The sequence below is a fragment of the Solanum pennellii genome, chromosome 4 (genome assembly GCF_001406875.1).
Source record: "Solanum pennellii chromosome 4, SPENNV200".
Lineage (NCBI taxonomy): Eukaryota > Viridiplantae > Streptophyta > Magnoliopsida > Solanales > Solanaceae > Solanum > Solanum pennellii.
Window position 1 is genome coordinate 1,189,988 of NC_028640.1, and position 22,949 is coordinate 1,212,936.

Consider the following 22,949-nt stretch of genomic DNA (forward strand, 5'->3'; position numbering starts at 1 on the left):
ATATATATATATATATATATATATATATATATATATATCCTAGATTATTATTCCAAAAACATATGGGTTTTTTTTGGCAATACATGATAAAGGCTCAGTCATCAAATCTAATCATGTCCCTTTTTTTGAAGTTTAAAAATTATTTATATTGATCTTGATAGATTTTTTTATAAATATATAGTAAGAAACAAAAAAAAAATTAAGTTAAAAAATATCGTTATCTTTTTCCTTTTGTCTTTTTATACAATTATTAAGGACCCACCACCCACGTAATCATGTTTTCAATTATTGAGGAACTTGATATCGTCGATACTAAAAGTAGATATCTTTTTATTGACATATATAATTTATGTCGAGTGTTTTTTTTTAATTTTAAATTTTTTATTAACGTATTTGTGTTTTACTGAAGATATTTTTAGAATTTCAATATCTATACCTTAAAGGTGTTTTACATATATTTTTCTGCGGATAGTTTGTTCCACATTAATAAAAAAAGTTTACCAATGGAATAAATGAGATTCAATACGAATAACATATTTGATTATGTCATTAATTATTTATCAAATAAAAATTCGTGTTGTTTTTTTAATAAGAATGAAAATATATCACATAAATTTAGGTAGAAAAAAGACATAATATTACTCTTAATATAATAAAATTCACTTAAGCAAATCCGCCGATCGATTAGAGCATATAAATAATTTATTTCGATCATTATAAAATTAGATTATTCTAAATAATTATTAGATTAGTTATCCGTTTTCCCTGCCCTGTTATAATAGTATGGTCTATAGAAACGCAACCTGAAAGGAAGTTATTTGATTAACTTACAAAAACCATAGACAAATCAATCACCATTATTAAAAAGATAAATCTAGATAATTATTTGATTAACTTACAAAAACCATAGACAAATTAATTAAAAATGATGATTAAAATCCACCATTAGCCATAAATCCACCATCAACATATATAATTTGGCCAGTGACATATGAAGCAGCAGGAAAACAAAGAAATGCAACAACTGCTGCAAGTTCTTTAGGCTCACCCATTCTATGTAGAGCACATCTATCAATCAATTTGTCCAAATTTTCTTTTTGTTCTGGATCTTGCTGCAAAAAAAAAAAAAAAACACAAATCGAAAATGAAATTAGAACGTTTTAACTTATATATGCTGACACAGTAAATAAACATTCAAATTCGACTTTAGTTGACATGTAAACAGTCAGATATCTCAACTGACAAGTAAACACTGAACACATCAACTCATATCAATTGTGTCCTATGGATAGTCAACGTTGATGTGACACATTGTTTTTTTTTGTGAGGTATTATGATCATTTTGTTATTTGAAGTGTTCAACTGAGACAGTAAAGACGATATTTACAATAGTCATGTCGACCATAGAAGATGCAATAACCCCCGGTGCAACGCCATTGACACGAATATTGTCCTTTGCCCATTCAAATGCTAAGCATCTTGTGAGTTGATCCATTGCTCCTATTACCAACAAAGGTAGTCAGTTGAACATTTTTCGTTAGAAAATTATATTATATATAAAAAGTACTTATACTATAAAATACTAGTAACTTTTGTACTTCCTGAACACCCTTAACGAAATTTCTGAGAACGTTTTACCTTTGGTTGCTCCATAAACAGCTTCATAGGGTAATGCTGAAGCCCCAGAAATAGAAGAAATAAAGACAACATTGCCCCTATGTGATGCTTTCAAAAAGGGGTGTGCAAGTACAGATAAGTGGTAAGCAGCCTCAAAGTTGATACTCATAATTAGAGAGTAATCCTCCATAGTGTAATCTTTAGCTTCTTTGTATATGACAATACCAGCATTATTAACCTAGGGAGAAAAAAAAGAAATGGTTAAAAATATCACATCTTTCTCCAGGGTAGATTGTTTCGATAACGAGCGATCATTTCATGTTTGAACAATATTTTGTGGTTGTGTGTTATTAATAAAACTCGAAAATATTTATTCTATCGGTGGATGAAAATTGCTAACATTATAATTTCTAGTAGATCATTTGTTCAATTTAAGATGACATTTGACTTGAGAATTGAAGCATTAAGAAAAGCATATATGTAGAACTTGATGTTTCATCCATCTCAATCTCTGTGAAGGTGTTTGATTGAAGTTACATAATTTAACAGAAAAAAGACTTAATAAATTGATAATCTAAAACGTGGTATAGATATATTGGTGATTAAAGGTTGTTTAAACTTAAATTATTTTCAAACATAACAAGATAAATCACACATATTTTTTTTTAATCAGAATAAAAATCACATAAATGAAAATAAGCCTTTTTTTTTCGAATAATCAATTAGGTTATCATCCTACATATCGTTCGAAAAGACTTTAGCACTTTCCTTATTGAGCATACACAAAAGTGATCCTCCAATACATTCTTTTTTTTGGTAGAATAAAAACCACATAAACAGGGATAAGCCTTTTCTACAAAATAACCAATTAGGTTACCATTCTACGCACATCTCAAAATCGCCTTCACAGATCAAGCAGACACCAAAAGGGATTCATCCCCATATTCTTTTTGAAATCGGAAAACAAATCACTTAAACAGAATACAAGGGTTACTATAAAGTAATTAAATATTATTGTGACGCCTCCAACATAAGATTAGATGTCCCACATCAACAAAAACACATGAGAGTTGTTCGGGATATAAGCAAACAAATCTTACCAATTAGTGACATATTAAAGTTATGCGGGCCTAGATCCAAAGCAGACAATATCACTAACGGACTGAGTCATCGTATTAAACTTACCAAAATATTGAGTTTTCCATCAAAATGATTAGCAACAGTCTTGATGAACTCCTCTCTTTCAGATCTTGATGATAAGTCACAAACAGAAGCTTCAACTTTAAAACCTTTGTTTCTCCATTGAATTAAACACTCATTAAGCTCCTTTTGATTACGTGAACATGTATAAACTGATGCACCATGACTTGCTAGTTCCTCTACTATCCCATACCTAAATTATTCATCAATTTCATCATCACATAGATCGAATCGTCGAATAAAAAAAAATTAAGTGCTATCATAAAGTTTTATATCAATTAAGTTCATGAATTGGAGATAAACAGACTCGAACCACTAATATCATGTAGGATAAACTACCCCTCTCAAGTATCCTTACAATAATAAACGTTGCTCTAATACAACTTACCCATACCTAAATTAATCATCAATTTCATCATCACATAGATCGAATCGTCGAATAAAAAAAAATTAAGTGCTATCATAAAGTTTTATATCAATTAAGTTCATAAATTGGAGATAAACAGACTCGAACCACTAATATCATGTAGGATAAACTACCCCTCTCAAGTATCCTTACAATAATAAACCTTGCTCTAATACAAACTTATAATTTTTATCGTACTGTGTTCATAGAGAAAAAAAAAGACATATATCCTTTCTTTTTGCTATTGCAATTAGATTATTTTTTTAAGAAATTTCATTTCTATACTCCTTGTAAATATTTTTCGTTCTTCAGTCAGATTTTTAAAAAAAATATATTTTTACTTAAAATTCTCTAAAAATACATTATTTGTAAAGAAATTTTCACCGCAGTATTTTTAAAAAGTCTAAACAACATATATACTGATTATTACTATAGATAGAACTTAATTTAAATTGCAAATTTTGTTGAATAAATCAAGAATTTTATTTTTTTTTTAAAAAAAACTGACCCTATGCCTCTAGAACCACCAGTAACAAGGGCAGTGCAGCCTTCAAGATTCCATCTTCCTGCTGCCATGACTACTAGCCTATTGCACAACACTTAGAAAAATGAATTTTAGACAAGTTTTTATTTTAATGAACCTCCAAATGATTTATAGAATCCTTTTCCTTTTTTTTTTTAAATAATTGCCAAAAGGCAGAAAAATATTATTTTATCTGTTCCAATTTATATGGTTAATTTTATTTTTTCCAGTCGATTTCAATAAAATGACACATTTCGATATTCAATATAATTTCAATGTAAATGGATAACCTTTTTTTTAGTCTATTTCAATAAAAATGACACATTTCAATATCTAATACTCCCTCTGTTTTAATTTGAGTTTGATCGAGAATTTACTAATCAATTTTTTGAAATTAAATTTATATATTTGAAAACTACGTAAAAAGTATTATAAGTCACAATAATTGACAATCCATAATATTTAAAAGATATATGAAAATTTCCTAGATCAGTTTGAATTTCAAAATTTGAAATATGTCACATAAATTAAAACGAGAAAGTAACAATTTAATTTTAAAATGTTCATGTTACCCTTAATTAAATTATTTCTAGTCACACAAGTATCTATCACTAATTTTAAACGACAAGTTTCAAAAGTTTTTATTTATTGCTTAAATTCCGTATCAAATAAATTTAACTAATATAAATTATAACAGAGAGAATAATATTATTTGTTGCATTTTGAACAATCCTCTCTTTATAAATTGATATTAGAGTTAAATACGTCTCAGTTTCCCTTGGTGACTCGAACTCGCAACTTTTGAATTTGAAGTGAAGAATGCTTATCATCCAAGTAAAACTCTCTCATCGAATAAGTAATTAATGTTACGAGTAAAATATGAAAAAAGTTATTTTTTCTATATTAAAAAAAAATACTATTATGTCAATAATAAATAATGATTTAGGTGCAGTTGGTGGCATGATGGATGATTTGATCCACACATCCTAGTGGAAATTACCCACTAAAGAATACTACATGTAGGGTTGGTACGCAGTCCAATTTTTCCATTAGTTAAAATATTCTGAAAATAATTTTTAAGGAACTCGAATTATTTGGAATGACTTCGAGAGATTTTTATTTTTACACATAAAAAATTAATGGAGAAATAGGAAGATGGGCACAGCATGAACTAATGGTAGTGGTATTTACCTAAAAAAAATCACTAATTAAAATATTCGCTCTGTTAATTTTTTATCTGTTCAATTAAATATTAAAAATTAATTTTATATATATATAATAAACTTAATTACAGTTCATAATTATGATATATGCCTTTCAATTTTGAACGTGTACAAGTAGATGTTTAAACTTGTATAGAGTTAATAAGTAGAATCATACATTTTTACATGACATAATACATGTAGGACGCCATATATAATGTCACGTTAGACATGAATTGTCACGTAAGATGCCCAAGTATGACATATGTGTGCTTACTTGTTCAGCTTTATATAAATTTGAGTATCTATATATACACACCCAAAAATTACAGAGTATAAATACAAAATAAAATTAAGTTAAAAAGTACGTTTATGTTTTATACCTATCTTAAATAATAGCAAAATTGTAAAATATAAAATAAAAAGAGAAATAACGAGAACTTATTAATAAGCATCACATTTAAGGGTGTATATACCACCAAATGGAAGATATTAGTTATATATACACCATGTAGGATGTATAACTTATACATAGATTCAAAATTTTCACCAAACATGATACTATTACATATATCTCCAGATACACCCTATTAAACGACGCCTAAGTGTTTAAAATCTTAATGAAAATAAATATACTTAATAATCTAATGTCTCAATTTTCATCAAGTACAAATGGAGGCCTGAATGTTTGATAAAGTATTTGAATATGCACTAAGCCTATATATTCTTCATTTCTCTTCCCAATGCATTGCCACAATATGTTTCTGATGAAGAAGACACAATTGAATTTGTATTGTGGCAATGTGTCATGTCCCGTCACATGGAACATTAGTGAGACTCTAAGTCTGTGATAAATGTCTGTCTAATGCAGAATAATTAGTTCAACTTGCCAACGCCGCCACATGAACTACAAGATCGAGCAGCATTGCATTTCATACAGTAGCCCCACTTTTTCGGAAGTCTGCCAAATGTATTATATATACATATGAATTCATGTATCTAGAGCTCGGAGCATATGAATGAGGATCAATCGGAAACATACATACCCTGCTGTATATCTGGTAGCTGCATTCTTTGCCATTAGTCTCGCTCTTTCAGCATTTTCATCCGACATCTTTTTTAGCACAAATCCTTCCCCTCTGCATTCTGCGCATACCCCAGAGCCACCGCAATCCTCACAGATTCTCACCGGGGCCTGTCAATTCATAAAAACAACTATCAAAGTGGGTTGTATAAGAGCAACAAATTAACTATTGGTTTCCCCCTTACTTCACAACTTGATTTCCTCTTTTCTAGTTAGTTTGAAAAATTACATATTGAAATGGAGGAAATGAGATACATCAACAATCTGTTAAGATCGAATCCGCACACACACTTGATAAATGAAGAACACAAGAACTTTCAAGAGAAAGAGATGAGAGATCTAGAGAGAGAAAGAAAGAAACCAATATTTCGTGGTAACATCCCGTGAGTAAACTTTCACGACGATGGGGTATATATTAATTATTCAGAGTATTTTTTGTTAGAGAAAATAAATAGTACATCAAATATTAATCAGGCTCCACAACCTAACACAATCATGCCAATAGGAGAAGCAAACAACCTCTACAGATTGTTACCTTAGGCCAACAATTAACCTCACTGAATGGCTAGAAACAAAACAGTGTAGAAAGGTACAAGAACAACCAAAAAAAAGTGTGATATTCAGAACACAGTAAATTACTGACAATACTAGATATAAAAAAGAGAAAATGCATAAATATCCATTGAACTATATCCAAAATCTCAAAGACACATTTATACTATACTAAAAGTTCTATGACTCCCTTCCGAACTTATTTTATAAATAACTTTCTACCCCTTTTCGGCTTATATGATATTATCTTGTGGGCTCAACGCGTATTGATAATTTTTTCAATTTCACTGCCATGTAGACCAAAAGGGGATAGAAAATAATTTATAAAATAAGTTTGAGGGATAATAGAACCTTAGTAAAGTACAAATATGTCTCTCAAATTTCGAACATATATTAAGGATTACTTGTGCGTTTTTCCTATAAAAAAAACAAGAACTTCAATACTATGGGCCCGTTTGGATGGGCTTAATAAAAACAGCTTTAAAAAAATATTTTTGAAAGTGCTGAAACTTATTTTTAAAATAAGCAGTTATGTGTTTGGATAAAAGTGCTGAAGTTGCTATACCAAACGTGAAAAGGGAAAAATGTAAGAAAGAGATGTTAGGGTTATGTTGTAATTTGGAGATTGTATAAAAATATTAAGGATAAAAAGATAAAAATGTGGTCAACTTAAAACAGCTTATAAGCTAAAAAAAAAAAAAGCACCTCTACCCCAACTTTTAACTTTTGACTTAAAATAAGTTTTTTTAAACTTAAAATAAGTTATTTTGAGTATTACCAAACAGCTAAATAAGTCAAAAATCAGCTTTTAAGTCAGTTTGACCAGCTTTTAAGCTGAGCCAAACAGGCTCTATGTCTAGTACTAGATATAGAAAACAAAGAACTTCAATAATACTATGGCTAGTACAAAGCAAAAGTAGTATGGTAAACTTATTTTACTGCAAATTTTTATATTAATTCTCAAAAAAATTCTCATGTAATTCACACGCTGGGAAAAGAAATAACTATTTTTTATACTTCAACGCACCTCGATTGCTTCAGAAGATTTATTTCTCTTTACAAGAATAGTTGTTGCAGCTCCCACAAGAGTAGCAGCAACTGCAATAGATGCTGCGGTTTCTACTAGCGCGGAAGATACCTTCAGCACTCTCCTAGCAGGTTTGATACAATCTCTAGATTTCAATGATCCAGTTGCTTCAAACATCAAAATCAATAGCTTAAAATTTTAAGAAATTTGACTCGGATGATTCAAATTGTGACACATAAATTTACAAAGAGGCCGGAGTAAATAACATCATATTAAATTAGTAAGGATTCGATTCGTCCAATACCCTTCTCCCATTTCTCAATAACACAAGAATAATAGTATGAAATCTTACTTGTAATAGAAGAAAAATTGTGTACAGAGAGAGAATGCAATCTGAGTCCCATCTTATTGTTAAAAAAAATGGCATTTCACAACTTTGTGTTAGTATTGGAGATATTTCTCACTATTGGTTGCACTTTACTAGACATGAGGTCTATATTACTCCCTTATCTTTTTAGTATATATATATATATATATAATAAATAATAATAAGATAGATAAATATATATGGTAGTAAGGAATATCTTATTTGAACTAATATAAACATGTGTCCGTGTTAGTAGGGATTCAATATTTTAATTTATATGATATATGTAAAATTTAAAAAGTGGAAAAAATTTAATATGATTTTTAGATATGTAAGTGGTTAATTACTTTTTGTTTGCGCAAATTTATTGTTGAAGAGGTCCATTAAGATGTCTATAATTAAAAAATATTTTTTGTCATTAACCTCTAATTTTTTACTCAAAGTAATTACAAGATATAAACAAAACGATTCCATAATTTCGAAAAAATATATACTAATTAAATTAAAGTAGAACAAAAGAAATATTTTTTTTATTTTTTTCGTCAGAAAGACGCTGAAGCAGGAACGTCGATGAAAATGTTTGTTAAAAGATGTACATCCATATTATATAATATAATTCTATTTATATTTTTAAATAGTTACATATTTTAATACTAATTAAGAGTTTTCTATAATATATTGATGAAGATACATCTAGATACAAATATTTTTGACACCAAATATATTAAAATAGGGAGAGAGACCAGTGACATAAGAGGGATGTGAGGGAGATTTGTTATGTGTTCCAAATACATGTGAATCAATTTGAATACATTATATCTAAAACAAATTAACCTAATTTTGACTTCATGTTTTTCAGGTACATGTATCTTAACAATTTGGACGCACAAAAATCTAATAAGATTCGTAATATTACAAATTAGAGAGTATATCTAAATAATTAGCTCTTAAACTAATGAAATTTGTGTAAGTCCTACTAAAAATTATGGGAGAAATTACAGAAATACACACCTTTTGTTTCACTTATTTCCATTATCCCCTATTACTTTTAAAATTTTCCCAAATTTCTTATTTTTTTAAAGGAAAATGGTCAAAATACCCCTTAACTTTATTTTATTGGTTAACTTTACCCCTACCGTTAAAAGCAAATTATTTTTACCACTGACGTCAATAAACTTAACAAATATATTCCTCATTGGATGAATAATCTCAAATCAATTAAAATTATCAGATTTAACTTAAATTACTCAATTTTAACCCAACGAATCCGCTTAATAATATAATTCATTTCTTCTATCCAAATCAACTTTATTTTCCCACCAAAGCCACCACCCTCTTATCGTACTTTCTCTATAAATATTTTGCACACTTGGACCAATTTGCCTATATCATCATTTATCATTATGTATTCTAACCAGTTCCAACTGAAAAAAATATTTCTATCCGTTTAAAAAAGAATGATCCTATTTTCTTTTTAGTTTGTTAAAAAAAAAGACCCATTTCCTTTTTTTGGCAACACTTAACTTTAACTTTTCACGTGACATGCTTAAGACCACAAGATTAAAGGGCATTTTGATACATTTGACATAACTTTAATTTATAACCACAAGATTAAAAAGTTTTCTTTTCTTTCTTAAACTCCGTTCCAAGTCAAACTAGGTCATTCTTTTTTGAAACGGAGTGAGTACTTAACAATGTTAGAATCGTTAGCTTAACTGTTTCAATTTATACCATTCAATTTTCTTTTTAGTCGGTCTTCATAAGATTGTTATATTTCTATATTTGGTAATGATTTGATTTTAAAATGTCTATTTTCTTGATAATGAAATAATTAATAGTCGGGAAAAAGGTCTGATGTACCCCTCAACTTTGTCATTTAGAGCTCATATACCCCTTGTTATGAAAGTGACTCATATATACCCCTACTTGTAAACAAATGGCTCACAACCCTTTTCCTCTAACGGAAATGAAAAAAATAATAATTTCCTCATCAAACATATTTTTTTTGACTTTTTTTTGTTTCAATGACTAATTTATAATTATTATTTTGATAATCAAATTTATTTATGTTTCACTAATATTCTTGTAAAACTTATTGTAGATGACCAAATTTTTTCTTCGAATACGAAATTAAATTACAATACACACAAAAAATAGTTTAATTTTTAATTCTTTAAACTAAGGAATGAAAGAAAAAAATAAAATAAGAATAAGAAATTCAAATAATTATAATAAAAGAAGTCAAAAAATAATTTATGTATGAAAAAATTAAAATATACCTTGAACTTTGATAGAAGAATCATATATACCCCTAAATAATTTTTTAAAAAAAAATTAGAAGTAATAAATATAAATTTAAAACTAATTTTTTAACTTCCGTTAAATGAAGGGTATATGTGAGCCATTTTGTAACGGCAGGGGTATATGTGAGCCGTTTGTATAACGGTAAGGGCATATATGAGCCACTTTTATAACGAGGGGTATATCAGCTCCAAATGACAAAGTTGAGGGGTATATCAGACCCTTTTCCCTTAATAGTCACATGAATATTTATAACTTATTTTAGACTATAAGTTTCATAAATTTTTATTTTTGTTTAAACTTCATACCAAATCAAACTACATACATAAACTGGGGTTAGAAGCATACACCCATTTTCGGCATATCTGCTTCTAGCTGAGCGTTTTTATGAAATTTATGTGCTTTATTCATTTTAATTTGTATGTTTTACTTTTCTTTTAGTTTGCTATATATTTAAAAATTACGTTAAAAAATACTATATATCACAATAATTATCGACTTAAACTATTTTAAAGATATATATATATATATATATATATATATATATATATATATTTTAAAGATATATATTACAATCTGTTATTAAATGTATGATTTATTAAAAATATTTATGCTTAAAAAAACTAATTTTTCAGTACATTAAACATATTACATAAGCTTATAGCTTATATCAGCTTCACGTACCCAGAGGAAGTCGGCGGCGGTTTCCTTTACCGACTCCGGCGACGGCGGAAAACCATCTCCGACGGCAATAATGGGTAAGAAATTATCGAGGAAGAATGGAGTTGGTAAAGCACCTGGTTCAATTACATTAAGAGAAGAATCAGGTGTGAAGAAGAAACAAACTCATGTTAATGCGAAATCGATGCTGAAATTGGAGCATATAAAGGATATTGCTACCTGGGCTAGTGGAGAAGGTTCCATACCTTCACTTGGTGCGTTTTTTGGGCAGAGATTAGCTGTATCAGCTGAGTCTTTGGGTGTTCCACCTGACCCTTCATTATTTACTTGTCAAAGGTTTGAGCTTTTTATAAATTTTTTATTTGATTTGTCTTGCATTTATGAATACATACTTTGTTAATTTTGTGATGGGTTGAAAAATGGATATTTGTTCATTAATGGATGTAGGGGTATAGTAAGAGAGATAGGATTAGAGATTAGTATATGCGGGATAAGGTAGGAATGGTTTTGGTGGAGGACAAGATTCGGGAAGCTAGACTGAGATGGAGATGCAAATGCACAAATGTGTGAAGGTTGACTATGGTTAGTTTTATGATAGGTGATTAGACCGGATATGACATAGTCTTTAGCTTAGACCTTAGATTGGAGCTTGTGGAGGATACAAATTAGTGTAGGAGGTTATAGGACATTACTAGGTAGTGCTATCCGTCCATACAAGTAGTTGTAATTTCTGTTACTATCTTTTGTATCTTGTACATTGATTATCGTATTATTTTGTTATACTGTTCAGAATGCTTTGTTATGCTTTCAGTTTAGCTTATTCTCTTTCTGGACTGCTTTGCCCTGTTTTCTCGAGTCTATTGGAAACAACCTTTGTATCCTAATATAGGGGTCAGGACAAGGTTTGCTGGCAATTTACCCTCCTAGACCTCACTTTTTTATATTGTACGAACCAGTGTAGAAACGACGTTCAATGATGAATTGCACCGGATCGCACACCTCAAGACCTTCATGTTGAATGAGTCATTGTCGACTTCTCATCCTTTTTCTAGGCTTGCATACTAACTTATAATTGATATTTCACAGGTGTGAATCTATCCTTCAGGCTGGCTACAATTGTACAGCACGGATTGAGAAGAACAAAAGAAAGGCACGAAAGAAATACAAGACATCCGGTATTTCCCCGAAGAATTCTGTTGTATATGAGTGTCATTTCTGCTCACATCGGAATCTAAAGAGAGGAACCCCAAGAGGCTATATGAAAAGCCTATATCCTGCTAAACCAAAAACTTTAACAGTTGACCCTGCTAAATCAGCAACCCCAAAGGCAAAAGTTGATCCTACTGAATCAGCAATGCAAAGATCTGAACATTTGGGCATGTTAGTGGCTAGTATCGATAAGGCAAAATTTGATCCTACTGAATCAGCAATGCATAAGTCTGAACATTTGGATATGTCAATGGCTAGTACTGATAAGGCAAGAGTTGATCCTACTGAATCAGCAATGCAAAAGTCTGATCATTTGGATACGTCAGTGGCTAGTATTGATAAGACAAGAATTGACGCTACTGAATCAGCAACCCAAAAGTCTGAACAGTTCGACGCTTTAGGGGGAAGTACCACAGATGTAATAGTTTCATCTGAACTAGTTGGAGATGGTCCTATGGCTGGTCCTGCAACTCCATTGTCAACAGTTACGGTTACTTCTCTGTTGGATTCAAAGAAGAGGAAAAGAAATAGAACAGGGTCCAAGAAGAAAGCTGAACCTCAGGATGGTTCATCCATGACAGATGCTGAGAAGACTGTCTCAACATCCAGTAAGAGAAAGAAGAAGTCTTGGACTAGTTTGAAGGAAATTGCTGAAAGTCAGAGTAGCAATAGTAGGAAGTTCTCCAATATATCTGTTCCATTTATTCTTTGATTGTGAGAATTGTATTTTGCCCATAGAGCACCCCCTTTTTGGGGGTTTTCAAGCCCGGTGTCCGGAGCTCATATTGGCGCGCTTTGACTAAATTTGAATCGCACACTGCAGGGCCCATTGGGAGTGGCACTCCCTAACTTTTCTTCTCTCGTAAGTTGTAACAGTAGTTACTGTCAAATACTATATGAGTATTTAGTGTACTTTGACAATTGTTTAGTTTCTTTTTTGATTTACAATTTTTTTAAGGGAAGTTCTTGGTTGTTTAACTTAATGTTTGTCTTACCTAATAGAAGATAAACAAAATATATGAATTACTGTGTGAATTAATCCGAATATATGTGGTTTAAAATATGGTCTTAGTCGTAGATAATGAGGAATTTCATTATATTTCTCATATATAGAAGACTCCAACAGGAAGCTCCTCTTCGTCGTCATGTCTGCTTCCGCAGAGGGGTAAGTTTGTCTTTTCATGCGCTGCTTTTGTGTGTCTTCTTCAACTCTCCGCAGTTGGCCTAACTATACAGGAACACGTCCTAACTACTACACCGCCACACAATAACTACAAGTAGATCAGTATACACAAAGCTTATCAGATTTTCTGGGTGGTGCTCCTTTTTGCTTCGGTATGTATCTTTGTCCTTTCTTAAATTTATTACTTTTCCCTCTGGTCTATGTGCTTCAATTTTGTTGTTTAAACGCGCTTAAGCATGACTTTTTAGAGTTCTCTCTGAGTTATCTCTGAAAAAACTGCGGGTCTTTTTAATTTTGTTCTTTTGGTTGATGGATTAGGGTTTAGGGCTCCATGAGGTATATCAACTTTAGATTTAAAAGTGATTTTATTGAATATTGGATTTGCTGAAGTTTTGAGCTGTAGAATTGAACAAAAGGTAGCAAGATTAGCAACATATTTGTGTTGTATTTAATGATTGGTAAAACCTCATCAGCAGAAAATTGTTTTGCCTTCTATTGTGTGGCTTTCGCTATGTTTATCAAAAGGTGTGGTGGGTCTTATGTAAAGGGACCTTTCCTAGAACATTATGCAATTGAAAGTTGCACACACAAGGTACGACCAGTCCCCGGATCGAATAAAAATGCAAGAGCTAGATTTTAATACTAAAAAAGGAAAAAGACTAGCAAAAAAGATAGATTGATTCCTCTCTTCGGATGAAGCAGAGTTTACAAACTAGAAGTTCGATCTCAAGTTGACAATTTTTTGATAACATAAACTATATAAAGATTAGAGATGAGGTAAAGGGATATTTACTAGAGCATTATGCAATTGAAAGTTGCCCGCACAAGTTAATTTCTTTTTCCTGATTACTCAGTATTATTTCTTCTTACAGTGGTTGCAGACTAACATCCAACTCAAACGAAGTGATAAGCCACCTAACTGCTCATACAAGACAAATGATATTGTCATCGTTTTATATTAAAATAGATTCTGCAGAACATTAGATCCGTAAAACTCACACTATTGGTACCACCTTGCAGCTAGTGTTTTATTTACATATCCACTATCTCACAGGCAGATTACTTATATTAGATTTTAAGTTATAAGTTCTTATTTCTGCTCTACTCGTGCTGTAGACATGTATCACCTGTAAATAGCATAACATTGTAGTGCTGCTTACATCCTCATTAGTCCTTGGTTTTGATGTAGCTCAATTCGACTAATTTTTCAGCCACTCGGTGCTCTGAGAAGCTGTATAACTATTATACCATTGAAAAGGTTCTCTGACTTTTGAATTTTCATTTCTGCTTATAGCAAATTGGTTTATCTAATAAGAAGACACTCACCTTTCATTCTGTCGCAGCAACTTATTTGTAAGTTTTGTCTATTTATTCTGTTGTTTCTATTTGGATGCAGAAGGGAAATCCATTGCTAAAGCATACCAGGAATGTGAAATGAACTTCTTCTGCTCTTTATTTGAGGTTTGAAGGGATACTGATTTCAATTAATTTGCAATAGGTGCCTGCATACAATTGCTATCCTTTTCCAATAGTGCATTTTGTGCTACCGCTTGACATTTTGCTCTTCTTTATTTTCTCTTCCCTTTTCTGGTGTAGCCTCCGGCATCATCCTCTTCATCTAGACTACCTGCTCTAATGCCTCCCCGCCACTCCTCCAACTCGCAAAAACAGAGGTCTTCTAAAGGGATGGTACGTAATCTTTCATTAAAGAATTCCTTTCCTGTTCTCTAACTTTCATTTATTGCTCAATCCTCCCTATTTCATATGTATATATATTTATCAAAAAATGGTCAAAAATATCTTCAAACTATTCAATATAGCTCATACTTATCCCTCTTAGTTTACGAATGAGAGAAATTATATAGTATTCAAATCAAATTAAAAGACTATGCCTCTTAAGTTTGGGGTCCTTCCTCTTAGGCTCTTACATACACAATATAGGTGCTTTCATGCTACCTTAATCAGAAAACAGAGCTCAATACCCCAGGAGTCCTATGCTTGTACATCTAAAATATCCTATAAAGACATTACCCACTCTTAGTTTTGTAGAGTCAAAATTACCGGCAAGGAGCCGAAGCGCAGGGAAGTGAAACCCATGAAAACTATGAAAATTGTTCATGACTCCTTATCTGAAAGCAGAAACCAGAGCACAGTTTGAACCAATGGAAAGCAAGAATGACCAAATTGTCATGTGATGAAACAGCCATGTCAACCATGAGACCTACAGAAAACACCCAAATTCAGTTAAAACACGCCAAATATCATGCATGAGAAAACGAAGCTAAACATTATGCTATAGGAGGGCTTATTCTTGTGGATTATTTTACTCAACACTGTGAAGTGGTTTATAATATTACTTAATACTTTTCAAAGTTGTTTAACTTCAAAGTTGTGTATCTAAATTGAATGGTCAGTTTTTTTGAGACATCCATCATACAAATTGTAACGGTAGGAGTAGTAATTTGTACTTTCACTGGTTGTGATCAATACTGAACCTTATCATGCGAAAACAACCTCTCATTATTTTCATTGAGCCCGGTAAAACTCAAGTCTTTATGTGTTAATTGAGTCTTATTGTGGTGATAGTATTCAATTAGCTCAATTTGGAATCCAGTCAAGTTATTGGTCTAATCTTGAATATTTTCTGCATTAGTGATCAAATATATAAACTTTTACTTTCATGTTACAGTGCATTAGTTAGACTTCCAAAGGCTATCTTTGTTATAGTGCATTGGTGAGACTTCCAAAGGCTATCTTTGCTAAGCCCGGTAAAGCTTGAGGCTTTTATGTGCAAGTTATGTAATGGGTGTTCATTTATCACTCTGTGTTTTTAACCAAATATTCTTCAATGTATATTTCTATTTGTTGCTTCGTTTGTCTGTATCTTGCTATTTTGCTGTCATTTGTTCTTGCAATCCTGCGTCTACCCCCACAAAGGTAGGAGTAAGGTTTGTGTACATCTACCCTACCCAACCACACTTATGGGATCACACTGGGTATGTTGTTTTATAACCAAACATATGAACTTTTACTTTCATGTGATAGTGCTTTGTTTCTGTTCCTCTTGCAGATACTTAAAATTTCGCAACACAGAGGTGTTAAGAGGGCTTAGTGTTGTGGGCTTTGAACTCGAAGTTATTGGTTATACCATTGCTTTGGCATATTGTCTTCACAAAGGGCTCCCGTTTTCAGCTTTGGCGAGTACCTTTTTCTTTTGATCCAAGGTACATCTCACTTCTCAAGCCTGCATCATTGAGTTCATTCTTGTATTTACCATTCATAGATATTCAAGTGAAGTGTCGATTCGCAGTTTAAAATCTCATTTTCATACTTCCATGTGGCTGTCTGGATCAGTTTCTCTAATATCTTGAGCTTTTTTCCTTGTTGCAGCTATAATTTTGGTTGCAATTATCTACTATTTCCTTGAACCTTAGGGAATCAAGACATGGCATTGACCCCGTTACATTAATTTTATGTATATACTATAATCATTCATTAGCTATTACTGTTGGGCCCGTGCTAGATTGGGAGATGGAGGAGATAGGCGAGTGAGGGAGTAGAGAGAGGTGAATTGTAAATATATATCAATCGAATTGTAGATGTATATCTGTCAAATAATTGTATTTATGTAAATGGTAATACATATGTATTTGTATATCTGGCGAGCGAGATTTGGACAAGAAGGAGAGAGGTAAGCAAGATTGAGAGAGGTAGGAGAGTAGAGAGACGAATTGCATATGTATATCTGTATATTTGTCGAAAGAGATTGTGAGAGGGAGGAGGGAGGCTAGCGAGAATAGGAGATGGAGGAGAGAGGCCAACGAGAGAGGGAAAAGAATGGAGAGAAGTGAGTTGTGTATGTATATTTGTTAGATAATTATATATGTAACTGGTATACATATGTATTTGTATATCTGGCGAGCGAGATCGGGAGAGAGTGGAGAAAGAGGACAGAGAGCGGAGAGAGATTAAATGTATTTGTATGTGTCATATTTGTATTTGTATATGTATAAAAGAGGAGAGAGGCGATGTAATTATATCTAAAATTAAATTGTGAGTTGTAATTAATTCAAATAATAATTATATTAGCTAATTAATTAGTATATGTTTGCTTATCCGCATAGTTTTTGATAACTAATATATATAAACTGTTGTAAAATTAATTAAAATTTGAGTCGTAATTATTTAAATTTGAATGGCTAATAGATATGTTTATTATATCTTGTATTTATTACTATAAAATTACTAATTTTTAAAATTGTTTTTAACTTTGTGAGTTAAGTGTCAAGTGTTTTTAATACTATTATTTTCCCTTATGATTCACTCACTTCACCTAATACCGTGAAAAGAAGTCTTTTTTTTTGGGTTAGATACCGTTATCCAAAAAGAAGCTAATTCGTAAATAATATGTTACTTTCTGATTGAATTTTAAGAGATAACTACTTTTTTTTTTAAAAGAAATATTATTCAAATATTTAAAATTATTATTTATTATGATTTATATTATTTTTTACAATTTTTTAAAATGATATATGTTATTTTCTCAATTTCAATTTATGTTGTATCAGTAGAACTACTTTGAGAGTCAATCTTTATTATATATATCTTTAAAATATTTTAAATTGTTAATTATTGTGATTTATAATATTTTTTTTATGTAATTTTTAAATATATAGTAAATTAAAAAGAAAAGTAAAATATAAAAATTAAAATGAAAAAAGCACATAAATTTCATAAAAACACTCGGCCTGTCGAGAAGGGGTGTCTACTTCTAACCCAATTTATGTAATGTAATTTAATTCGATATGAAGTTTAAATAAAAACAAAAATTTATGAAATTTATAATCTGAAAAATATAAATAATTATTTTTGAGTTTAAAATGCCACATATCACCAAGTCAATGGACATTTTGCTTTCTACTTAAAAGTCATTAGTTGAGAATAATTTTAAATGTAACGTATCTTAGTTAATAATTAATGTTTTTCGCGTATTAAATTAATATACGTTATAATATTGTATTAGTTTGAAAGATTTCTGTAATTATAAACTTATAAGGGTAATTTTGTCTTAAAAGTATGTGATTTCTGTCATTTGCCCATTTTCTTTCGTCTTTCTCTCTTTCTCTTTTTATACAAACACAAATTATACAACTGATACATTTGTATATGTATACCGACATAGATTATACAATTGATCTTTTGTATACGTATACCGAATTATACATATTAATAGCCATAACAAACATAAAGTTTGCTATCATGCGCAATTATACAAACTATAACTATCACATACTAATATGATGTTTATGTTTGCTAAATCTAAAATTTATAAATTTAATAGGAGAAATTTACCAAAATTTCACTAATTTACTTAAATACATAGTAAATTTTAAAGCTCGTTCGAACTTTAACAAATTTAAAATTAGTGAATATTTTACGCTTAAAATTAAATATTTTCAAAATGAATATGAATTAGTCGAGCCTCGATAAATATCACGTGAAGCCATGAGGGCAAAGCATGGTTATGACAAGGAAATAAGTGCTATCTAGCACGTGTTGCCCACACCCCTTCACGCTTTCATTTTACTATATTTTAATTTTTTTTTACAAAAATACGGTGCCGTAATTTTAACCTATAGTTGGACCATTCAGATTATAGCTTTCACTTATTTTAACATAAAAATTATTTAATATAAAGTAAATTTTATATTTATAATTACTATTCAATTTTATTTTAATTGGTTTATTCCATCTTAATGCGATGTAAAATTTAAGAAAGTAAATTTGTGATCTTATATATATATGAAGTAAAAAATTGAAATTAAAAAAAAAATATTCTTTTATTGAAACATATTTAAAAAAAAAAGACGATAAATTAAAATAAAAAATAATATAAATCTAAAAGTTTTGTTATAAGTCTTCTAAACATTTAGCATAACAAGTGAGTTGGTGTGATAAATGAATTATTTGAGTTAATTTGAACGGATCAAAATATGTTAAAGTATTAAATGAGTTATTATTTAATTCTATTTAAAGTTGAGATGATATATGATGGGTTAAGTTAAGATTGGTAATTAAACAATGTTTATAATCTAACTTCATCCATTAATTTTTATAATTTTCATAATTTCATTTAATATAAAAGAAACTTATATAAGGGGTTAAGTTAAGATTGGTAATTAATTTTTATAACATGTTTTTTTTATAATTTTTTAATTTAACTTTTCACATAACGTATTTGAATAACAAAATTAAATTTTTTTTGATATATTTGAATATCTATAATTTAACATTATAAGATTAAAAAGTTATTTCTTAAATTCTCTGTCAAGTTAAAATAGACGACTAATTAGAATAGAGAACGTAATTGTTGTAGTTATTTATATGTATAATAGTCTATAGTAATAATAATAAAACAATGATTTCTCTAATTACATTTTCGATAAGAAAAATATTATTTAAAATACTTATATTTGATCGAACAAAGATACATATATTACATACGAGTCAAATTAGGTATACTTATTACAAATATCATATTCAGAAATAATTTATGAATCTAAATTGCAAACAAATGAGACCTTACTCTTTAGCTTGCCTCTTTGCCTATGTATTATAAAGTTTATCTCAATTTTACAAATTTTATGTATTTATTTATTCATAAATCTATTTTATGTAGTTATATTTCAAAATTAATTTAATTTAGTACGTCTAATATCAATTGATTTCGTATATATAATATCATTTTTATTAGTATATTTCATATTAAATATTAAATATATATATATATATAAATACATGTATCAAATATTAAAATTACATAGCTCATATCAGTAATATATACTAATAATTTATCAATATTTTAATAAATAAACATATATATTTAATATCAAAATATGTATAAATCATCACTGAACAGCAGAGGTAAGAGATAAAGAAATCGGCGAAAGAGCAATTAGAAAAAAGAACCAAAGAGAGTTATTTAATTATTTAAAGTATATAGAGTTATTTAATAAATAAAAAACAATTATTCTTATGAAAAAAATATATCTTAATTTAGAGTTGAATATCAAAAACTGAAATTAAGTATATTTTCATAGGTCAAATTTGAACATTAACACTATGCTTGAATCATTGTTATCCATTGTTTCATAATATATTGTATTGTACTGTATTGTGTGGCAGATACAATGTTTAGCTAGACTGTGTTGTTTGCTGTTGGTTAACAACATTTTAATTATTTGATTTGATCGTATCGTACTTTATTCTAATTTATAAATTTACTAAAATATCCTAATTATTCTAGGATAGGAGGTTTGACTAGATTTAAATAATTAAGATAAAGTGTAAAATAATATTTTGAAATATTATGTAAATATGTAATTGGAAAAAGAAATTAAGAAACAATGGGAACACACCAAATTGGTTGTTCCATAAAATAGGAAGTTTTGTTATTACGTAACAACAAAATTTAACAATACAATACAATACATTTTAAGTAACAATCAAAACAAATATTATAAATATAGTAACGATACAATACAACATAATGGATAACAATGATCCAAACATAGTGTAAAATGAATCTATTTGATAAAAATCATTTTATTTTTTATTGATATCTTTTTAAAATCCAATAATGCCAAAATAGTAATTAGGACCAAATACCAAAATTTATTTATCCTCTAGAAAAATCTAGAAAATGGCAGATTAAAGAACTTGCTATATTTTATAAATAAACATAAAGGATAAAGTTAACACGTGTCAGGATATTTTGGCTTAATTTTTTTATTAAAAAAATATTGACACAAATCTCAAAATTCCCATTATATATTAAGAAGAAAATAAATCATTTTTTGCTATAAATATTTTGTCCACAATTTATGTTGTGTTTTGAGGCACATAAAACCATGATGTTTTCTACATCCTTTTTTAGTTATAGAGACAAAAATGTTAAAAAGGGTAGAGCTAGTCATCGACATGAATAAAGTCTTTTTGGATCCCCAAAGGTCGTTTATATTCGGAGTCGGAGCTAGAAGGTTTATTACGAATCCTCGATTGAATTCAGTAACATTTAGTTAAATAGAATATCTATATCAAAATATTTTTTTTCCAAATATATATATAAATATTGAATTTAGAGTATAGTTATTTAGAATTTATAACGTTGAAATTTTAATTTCGATTCTAATCATATGGCAATTTTTTTTTTTTTTGATTTGGTATTGTAGATGTTGAAAGGAGAAGTATAATTGCTTGCAAGATTTGGAGTATGTTATGTTGCGGAAATTGAGGTTTAATTTTAATTATTTTGAAATATTTATGCTTGGAATTGATTTTTTGTTATGTTTATAAAGTTTTATTATGTTTTATTACTAGATTTTACTTATATAATTTCGTTAGAATAATTATTTTTGTGGCCGTTAATTAAATGCCGCAAAGATTTTTTTTTTTCATGAAAAAAAAAAACCAAACGTTATATTTTTGAATGACTTGAAATAAGTATTATGATTTAAAGTTTTACTATTATTAACTATAATATTTTTTACGTAACCATGATTTTGGTTTATATTTTAAGATTTTGTGTAATGTTTTTTTATGTTTTGTTTTTTTCACCATAACAATTTTAAGATTTGATGTAATCATGATTTTAGGTTTTCTTCACCATGATATTTTTAAGTTTTATGTAACCATGATTTTAGTTTTTTTCACCATGATTTTTTTAGATATTTAGAACATAATATATTTGTATTTTTGCGTAAACATGATTTTAGGGTTTTTCACCATGATATCTTTAAGTGTTCACTTTTATTTATTTTGGTCTTTGCATGTTTTTAAAGAAATAATAATTAATATAAATATTTTCTCATGATAGTTATATTTAAAAATAAAATGTTTCGGGTAGAAAACTCAAAATAAATGCAAGTAAAGCAAGATTCATGAAATGACACTTAAATTAATAAACGAAAGGAATTATTTTGTTTATATTGAATATTTGTGTATGAGTAAGGTGTTAATATAATATAAATATAATTTAATTTTTTTTTTGAAATATTGAAATCATAATTCTCTATTATATATAAATAAACTAAAATTAACACTTATCAAATTTAAAAACATCAAATCATACTAAATTAATATTTTTAAAACATAAAATCAAATTATCGAAAATGAAAAAATATTTTTTTTGAAAAAACAAACCAAATTAAAATATAGATAATAGATATAAGACCATCAATTTTCAATTTTGAGGAAATCAATTTAAGGAATAAAATGAAGGAGTGTTAGGTATTTTAGGATTAGATTTAAGCTAAAATGAATATAATTGTGAATGAATTTGGATTTAATTACATACGAAACATAAATAATATAATACTAATGATTTAATTTAAAAAATAATTTATATCATATTAGTAGTTGTTAATTCACAAAAGGTAGATTGAATAACATATTTAATTCAATTTAAGTAAAAATATATTTTAAATCACTTTTAATATATTAAAAAAATATTTTTATAATACGTTAAAAAGATAATTTTTTTCATAATATCCTACACCTTTCACATGTCAAATTACTTCCTAAGAGGGTTGGCTACCC

The 22,949-nt window shown here is 28.9% G+C and overlaps 3 protein-coding genes across 8 annotated transcripts; 1 reads left to right on the forward strand and 2 right to left on the reverse strand.

The window, feature by feature from the left end:
- Nucleotides 1-804: 804 nt before the first annotated feature.
- On the reverse strand, nucleotides 805-3,884 carry LOC107018368 (tropinone reductase 2). The gene is made up of 5 exons (XM_015218832.2): nucleotides 3,732-3,884; nucleotides 2,803-3,010; nucleotides 1,639-1,855; nucleotides 1,388-1,500; nucleotides 805-1,112 (listed from the first exon to the last, which is right to left on the reverse strand). Exons 1-5 carry the CDS (start codon nucleotides 3,797-3,799, stop codon nucleotides 933-935), a joined length of 786 nt encoding a protein of 261 aa, XP_015074318.1. The 5' UTR covers nucleotides 3,800-3,884; the 3' UTR covers nucleotides 805-932.
- A 1,505-nt stretch (nucleotides 3,885-5,389) lies between these two features.
- On the reverse strand, nucleotides 5,390-8,123 carry LOC107018369. The gene is made up of 4 exons (XM_015218833.2): nucleotides 7,964-8,123; nucleotides 7,612-7,778; nucleotides 5,995-6,143; nucleotides 5,390-5,909 (listed from the first exon to the last, which is right to left on the reverse strand). The coding sequence occupies exons 1-4, from the start codon at nucleotides 8,013-8,015 to the stop codon at nucleotides 5,825-5,827; spliced, it is 453 nt and encodes a 150-aa protein (XP_015074319.1). The 5' UTR covers nucleotides 8,016-8,123; the 3' UTR covers nucleotides 5,390-5,824.
- A 2,786-nt stretch (nucleotides 8,124-10,909) lies between these two features.
- On the forward strand, nucleotides 10,910-17,009 carry LOC107015917. Of its 6 annotated transcripts, none has more exons than XM_015216360.2 (7): nucleotides 10,910-11,296; nucleotides 12,047-13,504; nucleotides 14,542-14,610; nucleotides 14,749-14,850; nucleotides 14,949-15,041; nucleotides 16,423-16,576; nucleotides 16,743-17,009. In XM_015216360.2, exons 1-2 carry the CDS (start codon nucleotides 11,034-11,036, stop codon nucleotides 12,879-12,881), a joined length of 1,098 nt encoding a protein of 365 aa, XP_015071846.1. In that variant the 5' UTR covers nucleotides 10,910-11,033; the 3' UTR covers nucleotides 12,882-13,504; nucleotides 14,542-14,610; nucleotides 14,749-14,850; nucleotides 14,949-15,041; nucleotides 16,423-16,576; nucleotides 16,743-17,009. The 6 variants fall into 6 exon arrangements, with proteins under 6 accessions (XP_015071846.1, XP_015071842.1, XP_015071843.1 ...); XM_015216356.2 differs by having other exon boundaries at nucleotides 14,749-14,813; XM_015216357.2 differs by having other exon boundaries at nucleotides 14,564-14,610; nucleotides 14,749-14,813.
- Nucleotides 17,010-22,949: the final 5,940 nt, after the last annotated feature.